The sequence below is a fragment of the Ursus arctos genome, unplaced genomic scaffold (assembly GCF_023065955.2).
Source record: "Ursus arctos isolate Adak ecotype North America unplaced genomic scaffold, UrsArc2.0 scaffold_15, whole genome shotgun sequence".
Classification (NCBI taxonomy): domain Eukaryota; kingdom Metazoa; phylum Chordata; class Mammalia; order Carnivora; family Ursidae; genus Ursus; species Ursus arctos.
Genome location: NW_026622819.1, coordinates 32,765,374 through 32,781,714, shown reverse-complemented (window position 1 = coordinate 32,781,714; position 16,341 = coordinate 32,765,374). Strand labels below are relative to the sequence as shown.

At 36.2% G+C, this 16,341-nt stretch overlaps 1 protein-coding gene across 1 annotated transcript in view; it reads right to left on the bottom strand.

The window, feature by feature from the left end:
- Positions 1-16,341, bottom strand: part of CCDC152 (coiled-coil domain containing 152) — a 30,761-nt gene that overhangs the window by 503 nt on the left and 13,917 nt on the right. Inside the window, exons 5-8 of the mRNA XM_026506897.4 lie at positions 7,790-7,854; positions 4,778-4,880; positions 2,814-2,941; positions 586-669 (exon numbers count right to left, since the gene is read on the bottom strand). Coding sequence (XP_026362682.1) covers positions 586-669; positions 2,814-2,941; positions 4,778-4,880; positions 7,790-7,854 — 380 coding nt within the window. The remainder of the gene's footprint in view (positions 1-585; positions 670-2,813; positions 2,942-4,777; positions 4,881-7,789; positions 7,855-16,341) is intronic.

Sequence of the window (16,341 nt, the reverse complement as noted above, 5' to 3'; positions counted from 1 at the left end):
TGTTCTAGTCCATTCCCTTCTCCCTATATAGTTTGAAGTTATAAACCATTAAGGAGGAGTTGAACAAAAAACCTATTATTTGAGTGCCTAAATAACGTCAGAATAGTAGGTCAGCCCGAGTTCAGAATATATTATAGAATTCCTTAGATGGCCCAGAGTCAAACGACTTCTCTAATGGTTTAATTTACTGCTAAAATTTATTATTTTAAATTGAAGGTCACTTTTAAAGTTTTAATTATTTATTTTACAGAGAGAGAGAGAGTGTGAGCAGCTCAGCGGGGAGGGGGAGAGGGGGAGGGAGAGAGAGACTCTCTCAAGCAGACTCTATGCTGAGCACATGACCCAATGTAGGGCTCGATCTCATGACCCTGAGATCATGACCTGAGCTGAAACCAATAGTCTGATGCTTAATTGAGCATGCAGGTGCCCCCGACTGAAAGTGACTTTTAAAGATTATTCAAAACCCAAGATCATATTTTAAGAAAAACGTTAAGTATATTGTTAGTAAATACTAGATAGCTTTTATAGAAACAGACTAAGAAAATGTATTCTTAAGCAACAGCTATGGAAGAAAATCTCACATACCCTTCTGTAGATACTCTGTGGCAAAACAGTAGAATCTGGATATGATTTTGATTTAGTTTGAACTCTTGCTAGTTTGGCATCAAACTGAATCAAGTTTAAAAAGAAAGTTATCGAGAACATTCTAGCTAAACAACTAAAAACAATTATTTCTACAAATACAAGCATAATCCATTATATTTTTAAACATATAATCTGTAATTTAAGTATATTCTTTGTATAACTCAAGATAGAGAAGTCTTTCTTCAAGAAATAATTTTTAAGAAAAAGCAAAGAACACCCAAACAAGATTAATCTTGCTGCATGTTAAGATTACCTGGAGAGCTTTTTAAAAGTCCCAAATGCCTGGGCAGTACCTTAGAGATTCTCAGATAATGTCTTAATAAATGATTATGCTGACCCTAAGTAGAGAATCTAGATAACCAGGGTTGGGAAATCTAGTTAACATAAAGATGGATAAAAATATTTTCATGTTATCATGAATGTCCCTTTGTAAAGAAAACGTAGCATGGTCAACAGTCATGGGATAAAAACTCATACACCCTTCCAAAAAATCTTTGAGGCTGAGTAGTAGAATTTGGATATAATTTTGTTGATTTAGTTTGAACTTTTACTGGTTTGACATTAAACTGAGTCAGGTTTAAAAATTCTCATTAAGTCATTCTTACAGGTCATATATATATATATTTTTTTTCTTTTTTTTGCAAAATCTCCCCCCCACCCCTTTGTTTTTTTAGATTTTACTTATTTATTTGTCGGGGAGAGAGAGAGAGAGAGACAGAGCACAAGCAGGGGGAGCTGCAGGCAGAGGGAGAAGCAGGCTCCCTGCTGAGCAAGGAGCCTAATGTGGGACTTGATCCCAGGACCCTGGGATCATGACCTGAGCCAAAGGCAGATGCTTAACCAGCTGAGGCACCCAGGTGTTCCACAAAGTCTTCCGTTATAATTCTTCCCTTCAGGTGGAGTTCAGTGTAGCCTCTTTGTGGTCTAAAAAAACTCAGTGAAATTGTGTTCTGGTTTAAGGAGGTAAATGGGTAGCTACAGTGAAGAAAGTTCTGTATATCATTGTAAACAACGAACTTGGGCTAGACCAGTGACAGGGCACAGATAGCAAACGAAATGCACATTTTCAATAAATGAATTAGAAATTGATGGTAAATCTTGAAACCTGGCCTACTGTATCTCAGTTGGCTGTCCAGCCCTTCCTCTCTGTGGGTTGTAGGCCTACTTGACCAGAGATAGTAGCAGCAGCAAAATGCCTCTCAAGTCAACATCTGTCCCCCTTTGCTCAAACATTATACGGATTTCACCATTGTACCTCACCGAACACCCTAGAGACACCTAACTTCCATGAACATGAATAGTAAGCTAACTAAGCTGGTGAATTCTGACAAGATAAGGTAAAGTGTGAGTCAGGCTGGGGAAAAGCAATGGAAGAATGATGGAAGTGGAGATGGGTAGACTCTAGAAAAAAAATTTTAAGAACAAATATATTGTCAAACTAGGGATGTACTGTATGGTGACTAACATAACATAGTAAAAAATTATTATTAAAAAAACCAAAAAACCCCAAAAATATATTGTCAAAACATCCATGTCTTTGAGATTCTGGCATCTGGTTAAACAACCTCCTGAAAAGGCTTTAGAGCTTAGAACTGGAACTGTAGCCTTTGAGATGCCCTATTTGCAGTCCCTTTAACATTAAAAAAAAAAAATCTGGTTTGTCTGGTAAGTATTTTCCACACATTTATTAGGGAGCAACTTGTCTCTTTTTAATAAAGCCGGAGGAATTTCTAATTGGTTTACCAGGGTTCCACAGTCTCTGCTAAGGAGAGAAAAATGTTAAGGATTAGAAACATTCTCTTCACTGCTGGAATGGTAGTCCTATAAAGCTTGCATAGACTCAGCTACAAAGTGTGGGGAAATCTTGAGTTTCAGGTCCCCAGTCTCAGAGGAAACAGACCCTCTGTGGAAACCAGGACCTTCTGAATGACTGAAGAGTCCCACCTTCAGGCCAAGTGATGAAAGGCAGGGTAGCTAGCTGTGTCTGATGTTTGAGAACTGTCTGTAATGGAGAGTGAGCCCGCGTGTGTGTATGTGTGTGTGTGCGCGTGCGTGTGTGTGTGTGTGTGTGTGTGTGTGTGTATTTACTCCTGAAATTTATCTCACTGTGGTGACAAAAAGTCTGGTCTAGACTAAAGGATGCATCTTCAAATTTAGCAGACTCTTACCTCTAACTGTAATTTGATTATTTCGCTTTGTTTTTCCTTTTCTTGAGTTCTTAACTTTGCATTTAACTCTGAAATTTCCACCTCCTTTTTTTCTATCAGTTTTTTATGCTTTTCTTCATTTGACTCAACTGAACAAAAGTAAATAAAATTAATTCATTTTAACATTTCAAAAATCTCATAAACTGTTTCCTTAACATTTTAAACAATCCATAAGAAAGTAAATTTTATTAATAAAAACATATATTTTAAAAACCATTTACATGCAGGGTAGCTTTTATATATTTTTGACAAGCCCCTGCAAATTGCTTGAAACACAAAGATTACCCATGAAGTGCTTTTGAACAAACTGATTTGTATTCTTAAACATCAATTATATATAATATATATACACAATATATAAATATTTTATGTATAATAGAGAGAGAATAAATAGGAGACTTAATAGTTCCAGAGGGACACAAAGCCGGGGTTCCTAGGTACAGAGGGCTCCAAATTACTGGATGATTTTAGAGCTATATCAGACTCCCGCTAAACCCTATTCCACATGATTGGGCGTCTGTCATAGTCACACCACATATCTATGTTTCATTAAATTTCTTCTCCTCTCAAACTTTTCTTTTTTTTTTTAAAGATTTTATTTATTTATGTGACAGAGAGACAGCCAGCGAGAGAGGGAACACAGCAGGGGGAGTGGGAGAGGAAGAAGCAGGCTCCCAGCAGAGGAGCCCGATGTGGGACTCGATCCCCGAACGCCAGGATCACACCCTGAGCCGAAGGCAGACGCTTAACAACTGCGCTACCCAGACGCCCCATCCTCTCAACTTTTCTATTCCTATTAAAGACACCATGTCATTCAGGATGGGAGTCTCAAGGAAATTTCCAACTTTAGGGAGAAAAGAGTCAATTCATCAACAAGCCCCACTAATAAGGGCTCTCCATTCAGGACCAATCCAATACTTACTAAGTTTCAAGCCTTGTTTTTCCTCGCTTGGACTCTGTCCAGGCTCCCAATCGCCAAGTCCCTACACCCTATACACCATTGCCGGGTTAGTCTTCCCAAAGCGTACCTCTAAGTATGGCCATCACCTTCTCAAAAACCTTTACTCACTCCCATTTTTTTTAATTCTATAATTCAAGGGGTCAAAGAATCCAACCCTAGCCACAGTTTTTGGCTTTTCTCTTGCTAACCTTTCCAGAAAGAAAAGGTAGGAGATGGACTATTATTCCCTAGAATGTCCTATGTCTCCCCCTCTATATGTCTTGGCTTTTATTTTCTCTCTGCTGAGAGACTGTATTTTCCATCTTCCCCAACGCATCTGAGTCATATCCAGTCTTTGTGATCAGGGCCTAGTACTTCACAGTGTTGAAGGACAGAGTTAGTAACTTTGATAAAGTTCAATTTATAATTTTTTCCCTTTATTGTTTGTGCTTTTTAATTCTTTCCAAGAAGTTGTGGCTAACTCAGGTTCACAAAGATTATCTTCTATGCTTTCTTCCAGCAGTTTGTAGATGTAGGTTTATATTCTGACTTAGCCATTTCCAGTAAGTTTTTGCATATTGTCCATAAGTATGAGCCAATACTAAGAAAAGTTATTACTTTCATGAAACCAGTTAACTCTCAACATAAGTTCAACCTTCTTTAGTGAGGGAAGAAAATTTCATTACTGAAATAATATTCCATAAGCAGAGTATATAAATGTCAAAGTTATTAATTATACATTTCACCATAATCTTATAAGGACATTAACTGCTTCATATTAAGCAATGGTAAGTGCAAAAACATAAATCCAGTTTACAAATGTTGTAATTTATATCACATAAATATATAGAAAGGTACAAAACTTAAAATGCATCAAGGCAATGTTCATTCAAGAATATTGGCAATTACTGAAAAAAGTTTATACATGCATTTAAATTATTTTATGATGTCTTAGAATTCAGTAAGTTAAAAATAAAAAACATACTTTTTTCCTGCATATCCTCATGAAGTTTCCTTATTTCTATCTTATGTCCCTCCTCTTTGATTTTCATTTCACTCGTAAGTTTGGCAATATTATTCTTATATTCCTAAAGATTAAAATATATATTCATTCCTCAATTAAATACATGTACACAATGTTCCATTAATTAGAAAGGTGAAATTCTCAAAGTTTATGTTAATTTTTAATATGTAATTATATCTAGAGGGGAAAGATATTGTTTATCACTTGAATAACAGGCTTTGAGAAGGATCAATTTCCGGTCCAAGGAGATAGGGACCATCTAGAGACAACATTTTCTTATCTTTGCTTCCTGAATACTCATCACCAGTGTTTACCATATCATAGATGCTCAGAATATTTTGTTAATTGTTCACAAATAAATGCCATGATAGCATTAAAATATGTCTATTAAAGCCAAAGCTATACTTTAGAGCCAATAGTAGGTTCTGTTCGATAACCGGCAAGTTTAACGTAACATAGGATGAATCCTTTGAATGTGGCCTGAAGTTCTAGTTCTGAAAATTATATATACATCCCTAATTCCCAGAAGGAGATTAAGTACTACGTATAGTAAGGGTTAGCTTTATGAGGAGGAGGCTAGAGAAGGATGAATTTGGGAGTTGAGAAGTTCTCACCAGGCACCTGAGATTGGTTTCTTAGGTTGCTGAAGCATAGAAGTGATTATTGGGTTAATGTGTTAAGGGGCATACAGAGACATGTTGGAAGAGAAAGCCCCCAAAGATAAAATTTACAATTTTTCCAAGGGATGTTTCTACATAAAGAAACCACTCACAGGCCTAAGATGTCGGCAGGAAAAAGGAAAGCAGCAAGAATAAAAGTAAAATAGGATACTAAGAACAGTACATTAATGAAGGCAACAGGTGCAAGAAAAGCTTCTAAACTAAACATCATAAAAGCAGGGACTTGGTTTTTACTCAGCATTGTATCCCCAACTCCCAGTGTCTATCTCTGGATAAAATTTGTTGAATGAGTAAGAGTGCCAACAAGAATTATTTAAGTCAAAATTTCCTAGCCTAGACCCAGTGAATGGGCTTTTGAAGATCCATTAACTTTCCGAAATTGTATGAAAATTAGACACATGTATGGATGCATGTGTACCATTGAGCATTTTTCTCAGAAAGTGTTCAGAGCTTTCAACAGATATTCAGTGGTATTGAGGAGGTTAGATGTCCGTAAACACGGAGGCATGTGTGACGAGATTATATAAATTCAAGCGGAGATAGTGTGGCTACCTACTTAGGCTACTTAACCTGCCTGGCGACTTGTAGGAATAGCCAAACCTATCTAACCATCGGCTTTGATGAAAGCTTGGCAGGTGAATGTAGGGGTGAATCTCATAAATTGCCCCTTTTCACGTGCATGTATCTAGATTTCTAGATGGGCAACTACGGAGTGGCTTTCATAAACTACTCCTGACTCCGCTGGTGCCCTAGGCATTTGCTGCTCTGAGAAACCACGAGAGACGAGTCTATGTGTGTTTTCATTCCCCACTGATTCTGCCGCCTGAAGAGGCCACCACTGAAGTGGAAAGCGTCCATTAATTCGGAAAGACAGGATTTTCACTCCAGCCTCCAGGCATAAAGGCTGTTTTAAAGGTGGGCTTGGGCCTGGCTGTACCTCACTAGGTTCTTCTCCCCAACTTTAGCCTGTGTCAGCTCTGAGGAATCAAATTCTTTTCTCTTTCTAAGGGGACCAAGTCCCAACAAGTTATTCTTGGTTGCCTTCTTTTCCTTTGCCTTCTGGGAACTTTAAATTGCAAGAGAAAACCCCCATGTTGTGTTTTTGTTTTTATAAAATTTAAGGATCCTCTGCATACAAGTTACAAAATCTCTTCCAGTCTTACAAACACGGCCTTTCCGGACCTCCTGAGTGTTTCCTAGAGAGTGGTTCTCTATGTGTTTTGGATGTGCCTGGACATTTTGGACTAGAGACTTCTCATTGGATTGAGGTCATCTTTAGTTTGCTTTGAAGAGATGCTAATTAAGGACTTCTGAATCTCGGGTTATGGTATTTTCTCTTTAATTTCCATCCCTTTGAAAATTCCTAAAGTATCCTAGGCAAAGCAATATTCTATGGTTTGACATTTTAGAAGAGAAAGAAGCCAAAAATTTCTCCCCCTTCTCTCTCTCTCTTTCTATGGAAAAGAAGAAAAGAAAGGGATAAAGGAAAGGAAAAATAAAGGGTGGGATATTGTCTAGAGATATTTAAATTATCTCAAGTGAGGGACCAGATTGAATTTGGAAATGATCCTTCAAGTTGAAGTTCTAAGCTTGATACAGATCCAATTTGAATTTTGGAAACCTTAGGTCTGCCAGAGTTTGACATATTGGGTCTTGGGAGATGAGAAAAAAATTTATCACAATATGCCTCCCAAAGGGTGGTGGGAACTGACATTTGCTGAGCACTTTTTATGTTCTAGGCACTGTGTTATCTGTTTCATAACTGCTGCCATATGCTGTTCCTATGGAAGAAAAGAAAAAGTAGCAGAGGGTATGGTAGCCTTTGGCAGATACATAATTGGTGATCCACATAAAGTCCTCCTTTCATTTGGATGATGCAATAAAAGTGCAACAGATTACTCAAGTCAGAAAGATTAAAGATTCATTTATTTTATAATAAAAAATTTTTAAAAGTGCTAATTAATAGAGTATACTCTAGAGTAAAAATTCTATTAACATAATTTAAAAATATGTAAATATGTAGCAAAATAGTTGCATTTCTTTTTGGTGGAAAGAAAAAGTAAGGCAAGTGATATATTAGTGCATTATAGTCTGCAAAGAGACTAGAGTCCTTCAAACTGTTATTTCTTTAAAGATTTTTATTCGTTAAAAATTCTGGTATACATATACACATGTTTATTTCCTCTTCAAATTTTGGCTGCCTTTATTAATGAGAACAACCCCCCTTTTTTCTAATTTGAGAAGACAAATGCTCTACAGGAATTTGATTGAATATAAAAATATATAAACTCACCTGTTCATGAGATTTTAACTTTTCTTTCATAAGATCAACATTTCTTTTTAGTAGTTCATTTTCACCTGTGTAAAAATCACCAGAGGGCATCCTAGTACATAGTACTTTTTAATTAATATGGGAAAATATTTAACATTTCAAGTTTCCATTCATGGGTGCATTCAATACATACATACAGCCTCTACTACACACAAGGCTCTGTGCTTAGCACTGGGAAGGTTAAAACAAACAAAATCAGAGCTCTTCAAAGAAGAGCCTAATGGTAAAACAGATGTGGAAGTAGTTGCGGTATGCTATGATAATTGCTCTGTAATGGCAGTGTGTTTAAACTACCATGGGAACCTGTGGAAGAAAAGCCTCAGTCAGCTTGAAATCAGGAAAGGATGTACAGAAGAGAAACCATTGGCAATGAGACAAATGATTAGGGTTACTCCATGTTGAAGGAAGGCATTTCACATACAGAAAACTGCACAGAAGACTGGGTTTGAGTGAGTATAGCATGTTTGGGAAAATTACAATTCAAGTACAGTACTGTTGGAGTGTAAACTGTGAGGAGGATGTACTAAATAGGCTGAAGCCATATCCTACTAGGAGGTGGACATATTCTATATGAATGACTCTAAATTTTATTTTATAGGTTATGGAGTCAAAGAATTTTGAACAGTAAAGTGAAATGATTCGTTACAGGTTAAAAAAATTACCTATCGGTGTAGAGGATGAATGGGAGGGTTTTGACCCTAGAGGAATGGGTATCAGTAAAAATAGATCAAGTAAGAAATAACAGGAGGCCTAAATTAGATCAGTGGCAGTAGGACATAAAAGGAGAATGAAGATAATTATTTAGATAGTAAGATGGTAAGATTACCAGGAGACTGACCGGATAGCAGAGGCAAAAAAGAAAGGGGAACGCTTGCTTCGTAGGTTGGGTAATTTGTTTGGGTAATTGAAAAATGTTCATCGGTTTCGGAAAAATTAAAGGAGGAAGACTTTTAGGAGTGAAATGATGAGTGTAGGTCTTCACCATGCTAAATTTGATTGCTTGAGATATCCAGGGAATATTTCTGGTAGGCTGAGAAACATTTAGAAGTGGCCAAAGGAGAGTATCCTGTAAAGGAGACTGAGAAGTGTCCAGAGACACAGGAGAGAGGGTATCTGCCTGCCGCTCTGCCTACTTGTGCTCTCTCTCTCTCTCTGAGACAGAAATAAATAAAATCTGAGACAGAAATAAATAAAATCTTAAAAAATGACAGTATGTGAAAAGTTAAAAAAAACACACAAAAAAAAGAGGGTAAGGGGTCATAATCAGTGGCAATAAATGCAATAAAAAGATCAAGTGAAAGCACTTCAAATCTGAAACCTTTGGGAAACGCCCAATTGCTTAGTTGAAGACTACGTGACGATGAGGAAATGGATAGAGTACAGACTGTTCCCTTGAGGTTTGATTGTAAAGGGAAAGAGTGAGAGCAATTGCAGGGAATAAATCCAAAGTCAAGGAAACATTGTTTTCTTGTTTGTTGAAGAGATGGGAGAGATCTGAGTTGTTCAAATGCTGAGAGGAATGACAGCAGAAAGAGAGAAATGATAAACAGAACAGAAGGGACAACTGAAGACGCGATACCCCAGAAGAGAGACAAGAGTTAAACCCACGTGGAGGAATTAACTTTGGACTGGAAGGATTTTCTTTTTTTCTCTTTTTTTAGGTGAAGGAGGAAGGTAGTAAGGATATGTCCAGGTATATATATATTTGGAAAGGTGAAGTGGGAAGAAGTGGTAGATGATAAGAATGAGGTAGTTTCTGGGGCGCCTGGGTGGCTTAGTCGTTAAGCGTCTGCCTTCCGCTCAGATCATGATCCTGGAATCCCCAGATAGACTGGGAACATGGGGCTCCCTGCTCAGCTCCCTGCTTCTCCCTCTGCTCCTCCCCCCAGCTCATGTTCTCTTTCTCTCTCTCAAATAAATAAAAATCTATAAAAAAGAACGAGGTAGTTTATGTCTGACAGCTTTCATTTTTTTCCGTGAAATAGAAAATAAAATAAGTTGAAAGAGAAAGAAACAGATTTAAAGTTGGGGGTTTGAAGAGTGAAAAGTTTGAAAAGTGAGGATAAATGAAGGCTATAATTGAAACTGAGATTTATAAATTAATATGGGTCTGTAATGTATGATTTTTTTTACCAGTTCAGTAACTGTAGCATTATAAGTAAGCAGGTGTATGGTTGGATTGATCCATATTTGAGGATTGTTTAATTGGTATTACAGAATGGATAAGGGAAATAAAACCACTCCCAAAAGAGAAGATAAGTGATATTCTAAGCTAGATATGTAAGCTAAAAAGGGAGGAAGTTTTTATCCTATAACAATATTATCGAGAGCATAGTTATATTTACTTAATGTCTTTTTATGTAAAACTTAAATAAGAAAAAAATGAAATAAAATGTATTAAAATATGGTTTTGCATCTTTAACTGGTCCTCCTGTTTCAGACCTATCTTAGTCGGCATCTATTTATATATAACCAAAAGCCATCTCCTGACAAAGGATGATGAAGAAGGAGCAGTGCTTGACAGTTTTCTGTACTCATTCTTGTTAACTTCTAGGTGTTTTAAGGAAAAGGAGGTATACTTAGACCAGAAAAGAGCCCATTCTGAATCACTGTGTGATGAGGGTTCAAAACAGAGTCAGGATCCGCACTGAAGCCAGACATAAAAGGTACTCAAAGCAAATATTAGGCCAGGAGTAGGCATGGCACCAAAACTATAATTCAAAACCATTGTGAAACAGAGGCCAGGGCTTGAGTTCAGTGATTAGCTGGGACCAGTGACAAAGCTGAATCAGACACTAGACCTGGGTAACAATAATTCCAGTTCTGTATTATTTAGAATTAGTTTGTCGATATCCACAAATAACCTGCCAGAATTTTGATTTGGATCACACTGAATTTATAGATCAAGTTGGGAAAAACTGACATCTTGACAATATTGAGTCTTCCTATCCATGAACATGGACTCTTTCTCCATTTATTTAGTTCTTTTTTGATTTACTTCATCAGAGTTTTGTAGTCTTCCTTATATAGATCTTGTACATATTTTGTTATATGTATACCTAAATATTTCATTTTGGGGCTGTCAATGTAAATGATATTGTGTTTTTAATTTCAAATTTCACTTGTTCATTGCTGGTATATGAGAAAGCAATTGACTTTTGTATATGAACCTTATATATTGCAGCCTTGCTATAATTGATTATTAGTTCCAGGTTTTTCTTTTTTTTCCCCCCAAATCTTTTGGATTTTCTACATGGATGATCATGTCATCTATGAACAAAGACAGTTCTATATCTTCCTTCCCAATCTGTATACCTTTTATTTCCTCTTCTTGTCTTATTGCATTAACTAGAACTTCTGGTTCAACATTGAAAAAGAGTGGTGAGAGAGGCTATCTTTGCCTCATTCCTGATCTTATTGGGAAGCCTTTAATTTCTTACCACTAAGTATGGTTTAGCTGTAGGCTTTTATAGATTTTTTAAAATCAAGTCGTGTACATTTCCTCTATTCCTAGTTTACAGAGATTTTTTTTTTTAAATCATGAATGGGTGTTGGATTTTGTCAAATAGTTTTTCTGCACCTACGAATATGATCATCTTCTCAGTCTGTTGGTGTTCTGGATTAAATTAATGGATTTTTGAATGTTGAACCAGTCTTGCGTACTTGAGATAAATCCCACTTTGTTGTAGTAATAAGCCTACCAAAGTATTCTTCATTTCTGTTACAGTGTTTTGATCTCTAGCATTCTTTTTGTTTCTTTCTTAGGATTTCCATCTCTCTTACTTATATTGCCAACATGTTCTTGCATGCTGTCTACTTGATCCATTACAGTACTTAGCATGTTAATTATAGTTGTTTTTAAATTCCTAGTCTGATAATTCCAACATCACTGTCATGTCTGCATGACCTGTGTCTGCATGACAGACTCCTGTTCTGTCTCTTCAAATTGTGTGAGTTTTTTGCTTTTTATTTGGGCTAATATAATAGAGTCTGGGTTCACCCTAACTTTTTAAAAATTTAAATTCAATATTCAATTAGCCAACACATAGTACACCATTATTTTCAGATGTAGTGTTTAATAATTCATCAGTTGCATATAACACCCAATTCTCATCACATCACATGCCCTCCTTAACTACCCTAATTTTTTGATAACATATTAGCAGCTCTCTCTAGAATGTAGAAATAGTTAGCTTAATTTTTTTAAAAAATCTTGGGCCCTAGTTACCATTTTCAGATTAATAGGACAAGTCCCACTCAATATCCAATTACACTTTCCTCCTACAATCTTAATATAATCAAAAACTAGTCACAGCAATAACAAATCATTAAAGATTTTTGACATCTAACAATGCTTTAGGAAGGTTTGTCTTGTAGTATAGTAATGTTGAGAGGAGACCTTAGAAATGGAGTCCACATATGAAACTATTGCAGAAGCATGGGTAAGAGGTTATGAATATGTGTTTTGTGGGCAAAATCGATATTGTTGGGGAGAAAGAGTAAACAGTAACCGCAAAGTTGGAGTCCTGGTAATTGGGAGAATAGAAGTATTTGGGGCAGAAGGGGAAAACCCAGAACTATGTTTACAGGGGAAGATGATGAGTAACATGAATATCCATTAAATCATAATATTACAATGACAGTAAAAATCTAAAATCAGTGTGCTTTTAAAGGTTGAGATCAGACAGAGAGGAAAGTTATATATCAAAGGGTCATATTTAAAAATGAAGAGCTTAATCTTGATGGTAGCTTCAGTTTTACAAAAATTTTGTTGGAAAACTGATGTTTCCTTGAACGAAAAGCACCAAAAATTTTTGAAAATATTTTTAACTAAAATACTTACCTATAAAATACACTACTGCCTTTAGAACAAATGACTTCAGATACATTTCTCCCTGCCCCCCTCTCATTCCAACTGGATTTTCAGACCATGAGGACACAGTTAATAGTCATGTAACCCGATAGTGGTGAAATGTGTCTTGTTAGTAGAATGTATGTATTTTAGAATTAGGAAACTGGAGATTTTAGAGGATTTTGATCTCTATTATAATAAAGGAGTTCTACTTTCTGCTATTCAGTTTTGTATTATTTTCAACTTTAAGGTTTTTTGTTTGTTTTTTTGTCACAATAATTAAGGGCTGGGAACTGCCTAAAAAACATTGTGCTAACTAGGCAACTAATACCTCATGTATCTATTGGAAATGCTGAAGCATCCATTACTGAAAGATGAAAGTAAAGGTATTTGATGTTTTCTAATTTATAAGAGCATCCTTTCTTGTCTTTGTAATGAAGTATCTGTAAAGGGAAGTTCATCATCTCTACACACCTTCCCTGACCACTTACTTCACCGGTTATCAGTGTTAGCAGCCTGATCTGTATTTCTTCCCTACTTTTCTCCCAGCTTATATAATTATTTATAAACATGCATTTGTACTGGTTTTATTTATTTTTACCAATATAAAATTGTGCTATATATATTACTTTGCAAAAAACATTTCCTAAAAATGGACTTTCCTTCAAATCTGCAATTTTTCTATGCATATATCTACATACATTTTTCATAATTTTCTGTAAATAGGATCATATCATACATGCTGAACTACTTTTAGGACACTCTTCCCTGCTCTTTCATTTTCTTTCTGCCACCTTCCTCTCTCTCTTTTTTTCTCCTTCGTTTTCCCACTCCCACACCTGTGGTGTAATTGTGTTTTCTTATCCGTTTTTCCCCTTGCACTTGACCTCTGGATCATACATATGGATACACATACACATTTCCATAATTTTATTCATATCTTTTACCCGTTTAAAAATTCTGTTTATCCCTGCTGGTCAATTTGTAGAGCTTGTTGTATATTGTAGATATAAACTACACAGGGGAAGGAAAGGAAAAATAAAATAAGATGAAAACAGAGAGGGAGGCAAATCATAAGAGACTCTCAACTGAAGGAAACAAACTAAGGGTTGCTGGAGGGGAGGTGGGGGGATGGGGTAATTGGGTGATGGGCATTAAGGAGGGCACTTGATGTAATGAGCACTGGGTGTTATATGCAAGTGATGAAACACTAAATTCTATCCCTGAAACTAATAATACAATACATGTTATCTAAATTGAATTTAAATAAAAATTTTTAAAAAACCTACATTGGTATTTGAAAACAATTTTTCAAATAAATTACTTTTTTTTTTTTTTACTTTTGAGAGACAAAATAACTTGTAAAGTTGTTTTATTGTTGTTGTTGTTTGTACTTTTTTAAAAAATTTATTTTAGAGAGAGAGCAGAAAGAGGGGCAGAGGGAGAGATCAAGAGAAATTCAGGCAGACTCCATGCTGAGGGCAGAGCCTGATGGTGGGCTTGATCTCAAGACCCTGAGATCATGACCTGAGCTGAAACCAAGAGCTGGAGGCTTAACTGACTGAGCCACCCAGGCACCTCTGTTGTTTGTACTTCTGTTGTGTGTTGTTAAGAAAGTCAGCTCGGTCTTTTTTTTTTTCTTTATATAGTATCTGAGGTTTCCAGATTGGTTAAGAAGACAGCAAACAGCTCTAGGTTGTATCCTGCCTACAGTGAATGTTATATCCTGAATTTTCTTTAAAGTTTTTATTGTTCTTTTTTACACTGCAGCTTTATCCATCTGGAATTTATTTTTAATGTGGTGGGAAAGAGTCCAACTTTCTTTTCTTCCAGATGGAAAGCTAGTCGTGCTAGCGCCATATGTTAAAATGCCATTCATTTTCCAATAAATTGAAATATTTATTGTGTCATATATTACATTAACAAATATTGGGGCCTGCTTCTAGAATCTAGTTCTCTACTCTTTCTGGGGATGTAGTTTTCCATTTTTATGCCAATACCATATTGATTTCATTACAGCAGTTTCAGGACATGTTGTTACCTGGTAACAAATCCCCTTCTTCACATTCTTCTTATTTTTCAGTTTTCTTGTTTCTTCTGTCAAATGAGCTTGAGGATTATTTTATACAATCTCCCCCATCCCCAATTTAGAATTTTAATTAAAATGGCATTAAATGTGTATATAAACTTGAGGAACACTGACATTGTAATGATGAGAAATCTTCCCTCTGCCAGAAACCTGATCAACCCATGTAAATGTTGAACTACTTGCATATTATCTGACTTAGGCACATCTATAATTATGCTAACTAGAACCACATAACTCATCTGTGAACCAAAGCCACTTACGGAAGAAATAGCTCACTTCCTTAATACTTTACATTACACTTTGTTGGCTCTATGTTGGCTTTCATTTTTAGTACAAACAACATGATTATTGTTGGCACTGTTGTTTTTCATCATCCTACCAGAGGCTATGTTAGATGTTCTTCTCTCTCTCTCTCTTTTTTTTTTTAAAGATTTTATTTTTTTGAGAGAGAGAGAGAGTGAGAGGGAGAGAGCACAAGCAGGGTGAAGGGCAGAGGGAGAAGGAAGCTCTCCACTGAGCAGGGAGCCCAATGAGGGGCTCAATCCCAGGACTCTGGGATTACGACCCAAGCCGAAGACAGACAACCAACTGAGGCACCCAGGTGCCCCAAATTAGATTTTCAAACACAGATTCCCACTTTGGCTACTTCCTTAAGGTGCAAGGCTCTTGCTGCTCTGGTTGGAGTATTTGTAAATTCAAATAGCATTTTGCATCATTGTAGAACCCACCTGGTCCTGATATTTGGCAAGTAATCTTTCTCTAGCCTAGGCAAAATTAATTTTATTCTCTTAGACTCTAATAATTTTGTGATATATTTTTCTAAATTTAGTTATTCTCTTTTGGTATTGAACTGGGAGGTCCTTAAGAGTACACTGTCTTTTTATTAATTATACAATTACAGTGAGTTGGGTTTTTTTATATCATTTATGATTGTTTAGCTTTGTAATAATTTCATTCCATAATGAGCTAGATATTTTTACATTAAAGTTTCTTACATTGTTGCCTGAATAAAGGCTGTGTTGATTTAAACTGGAACTGTTCTCCAGCAACATTTACTCAGATCCTGGAAAAGTTTTTGTCTTTTAATTAACTGAATGTTCTTATTTTATTATTATTTTTTTAAATCGGAAATTGATAGTTACTAACTGTGCAACTTGTTCTTTGTCTTATTTTGTTTTGCCTTGGTTTCTAGAAGATTTAGAGTTAACTTTTGTGGTATATTGAAGCAACTACCCCTTAGGAAAATACTTTGATCAGAAGCCTAACCTAACTCTCTTATTCATCATGGGCAGGAATAGCATTATGGGTGTGCGATCTGTGCAGCTGCATGGGACCCTGCACTCAGAAGGCTATCTTTGCTCTAACATTCTGCCAGCAATGTCCTGACATTCTTAACAATTTTGTCTTTGAACTTACATTTTTAAGTAAATTCCAGTGGGACAATAGAGCACGCATGTGAGCAAAGGTAAGAGCAACATCCACGTCCACTGCTCTTTGCCACTATATTCATACATAGCATTTGCAATGCCCCATGAGCACAGAATTCTGGTGGACGTAGGATGCCTGTTAGCT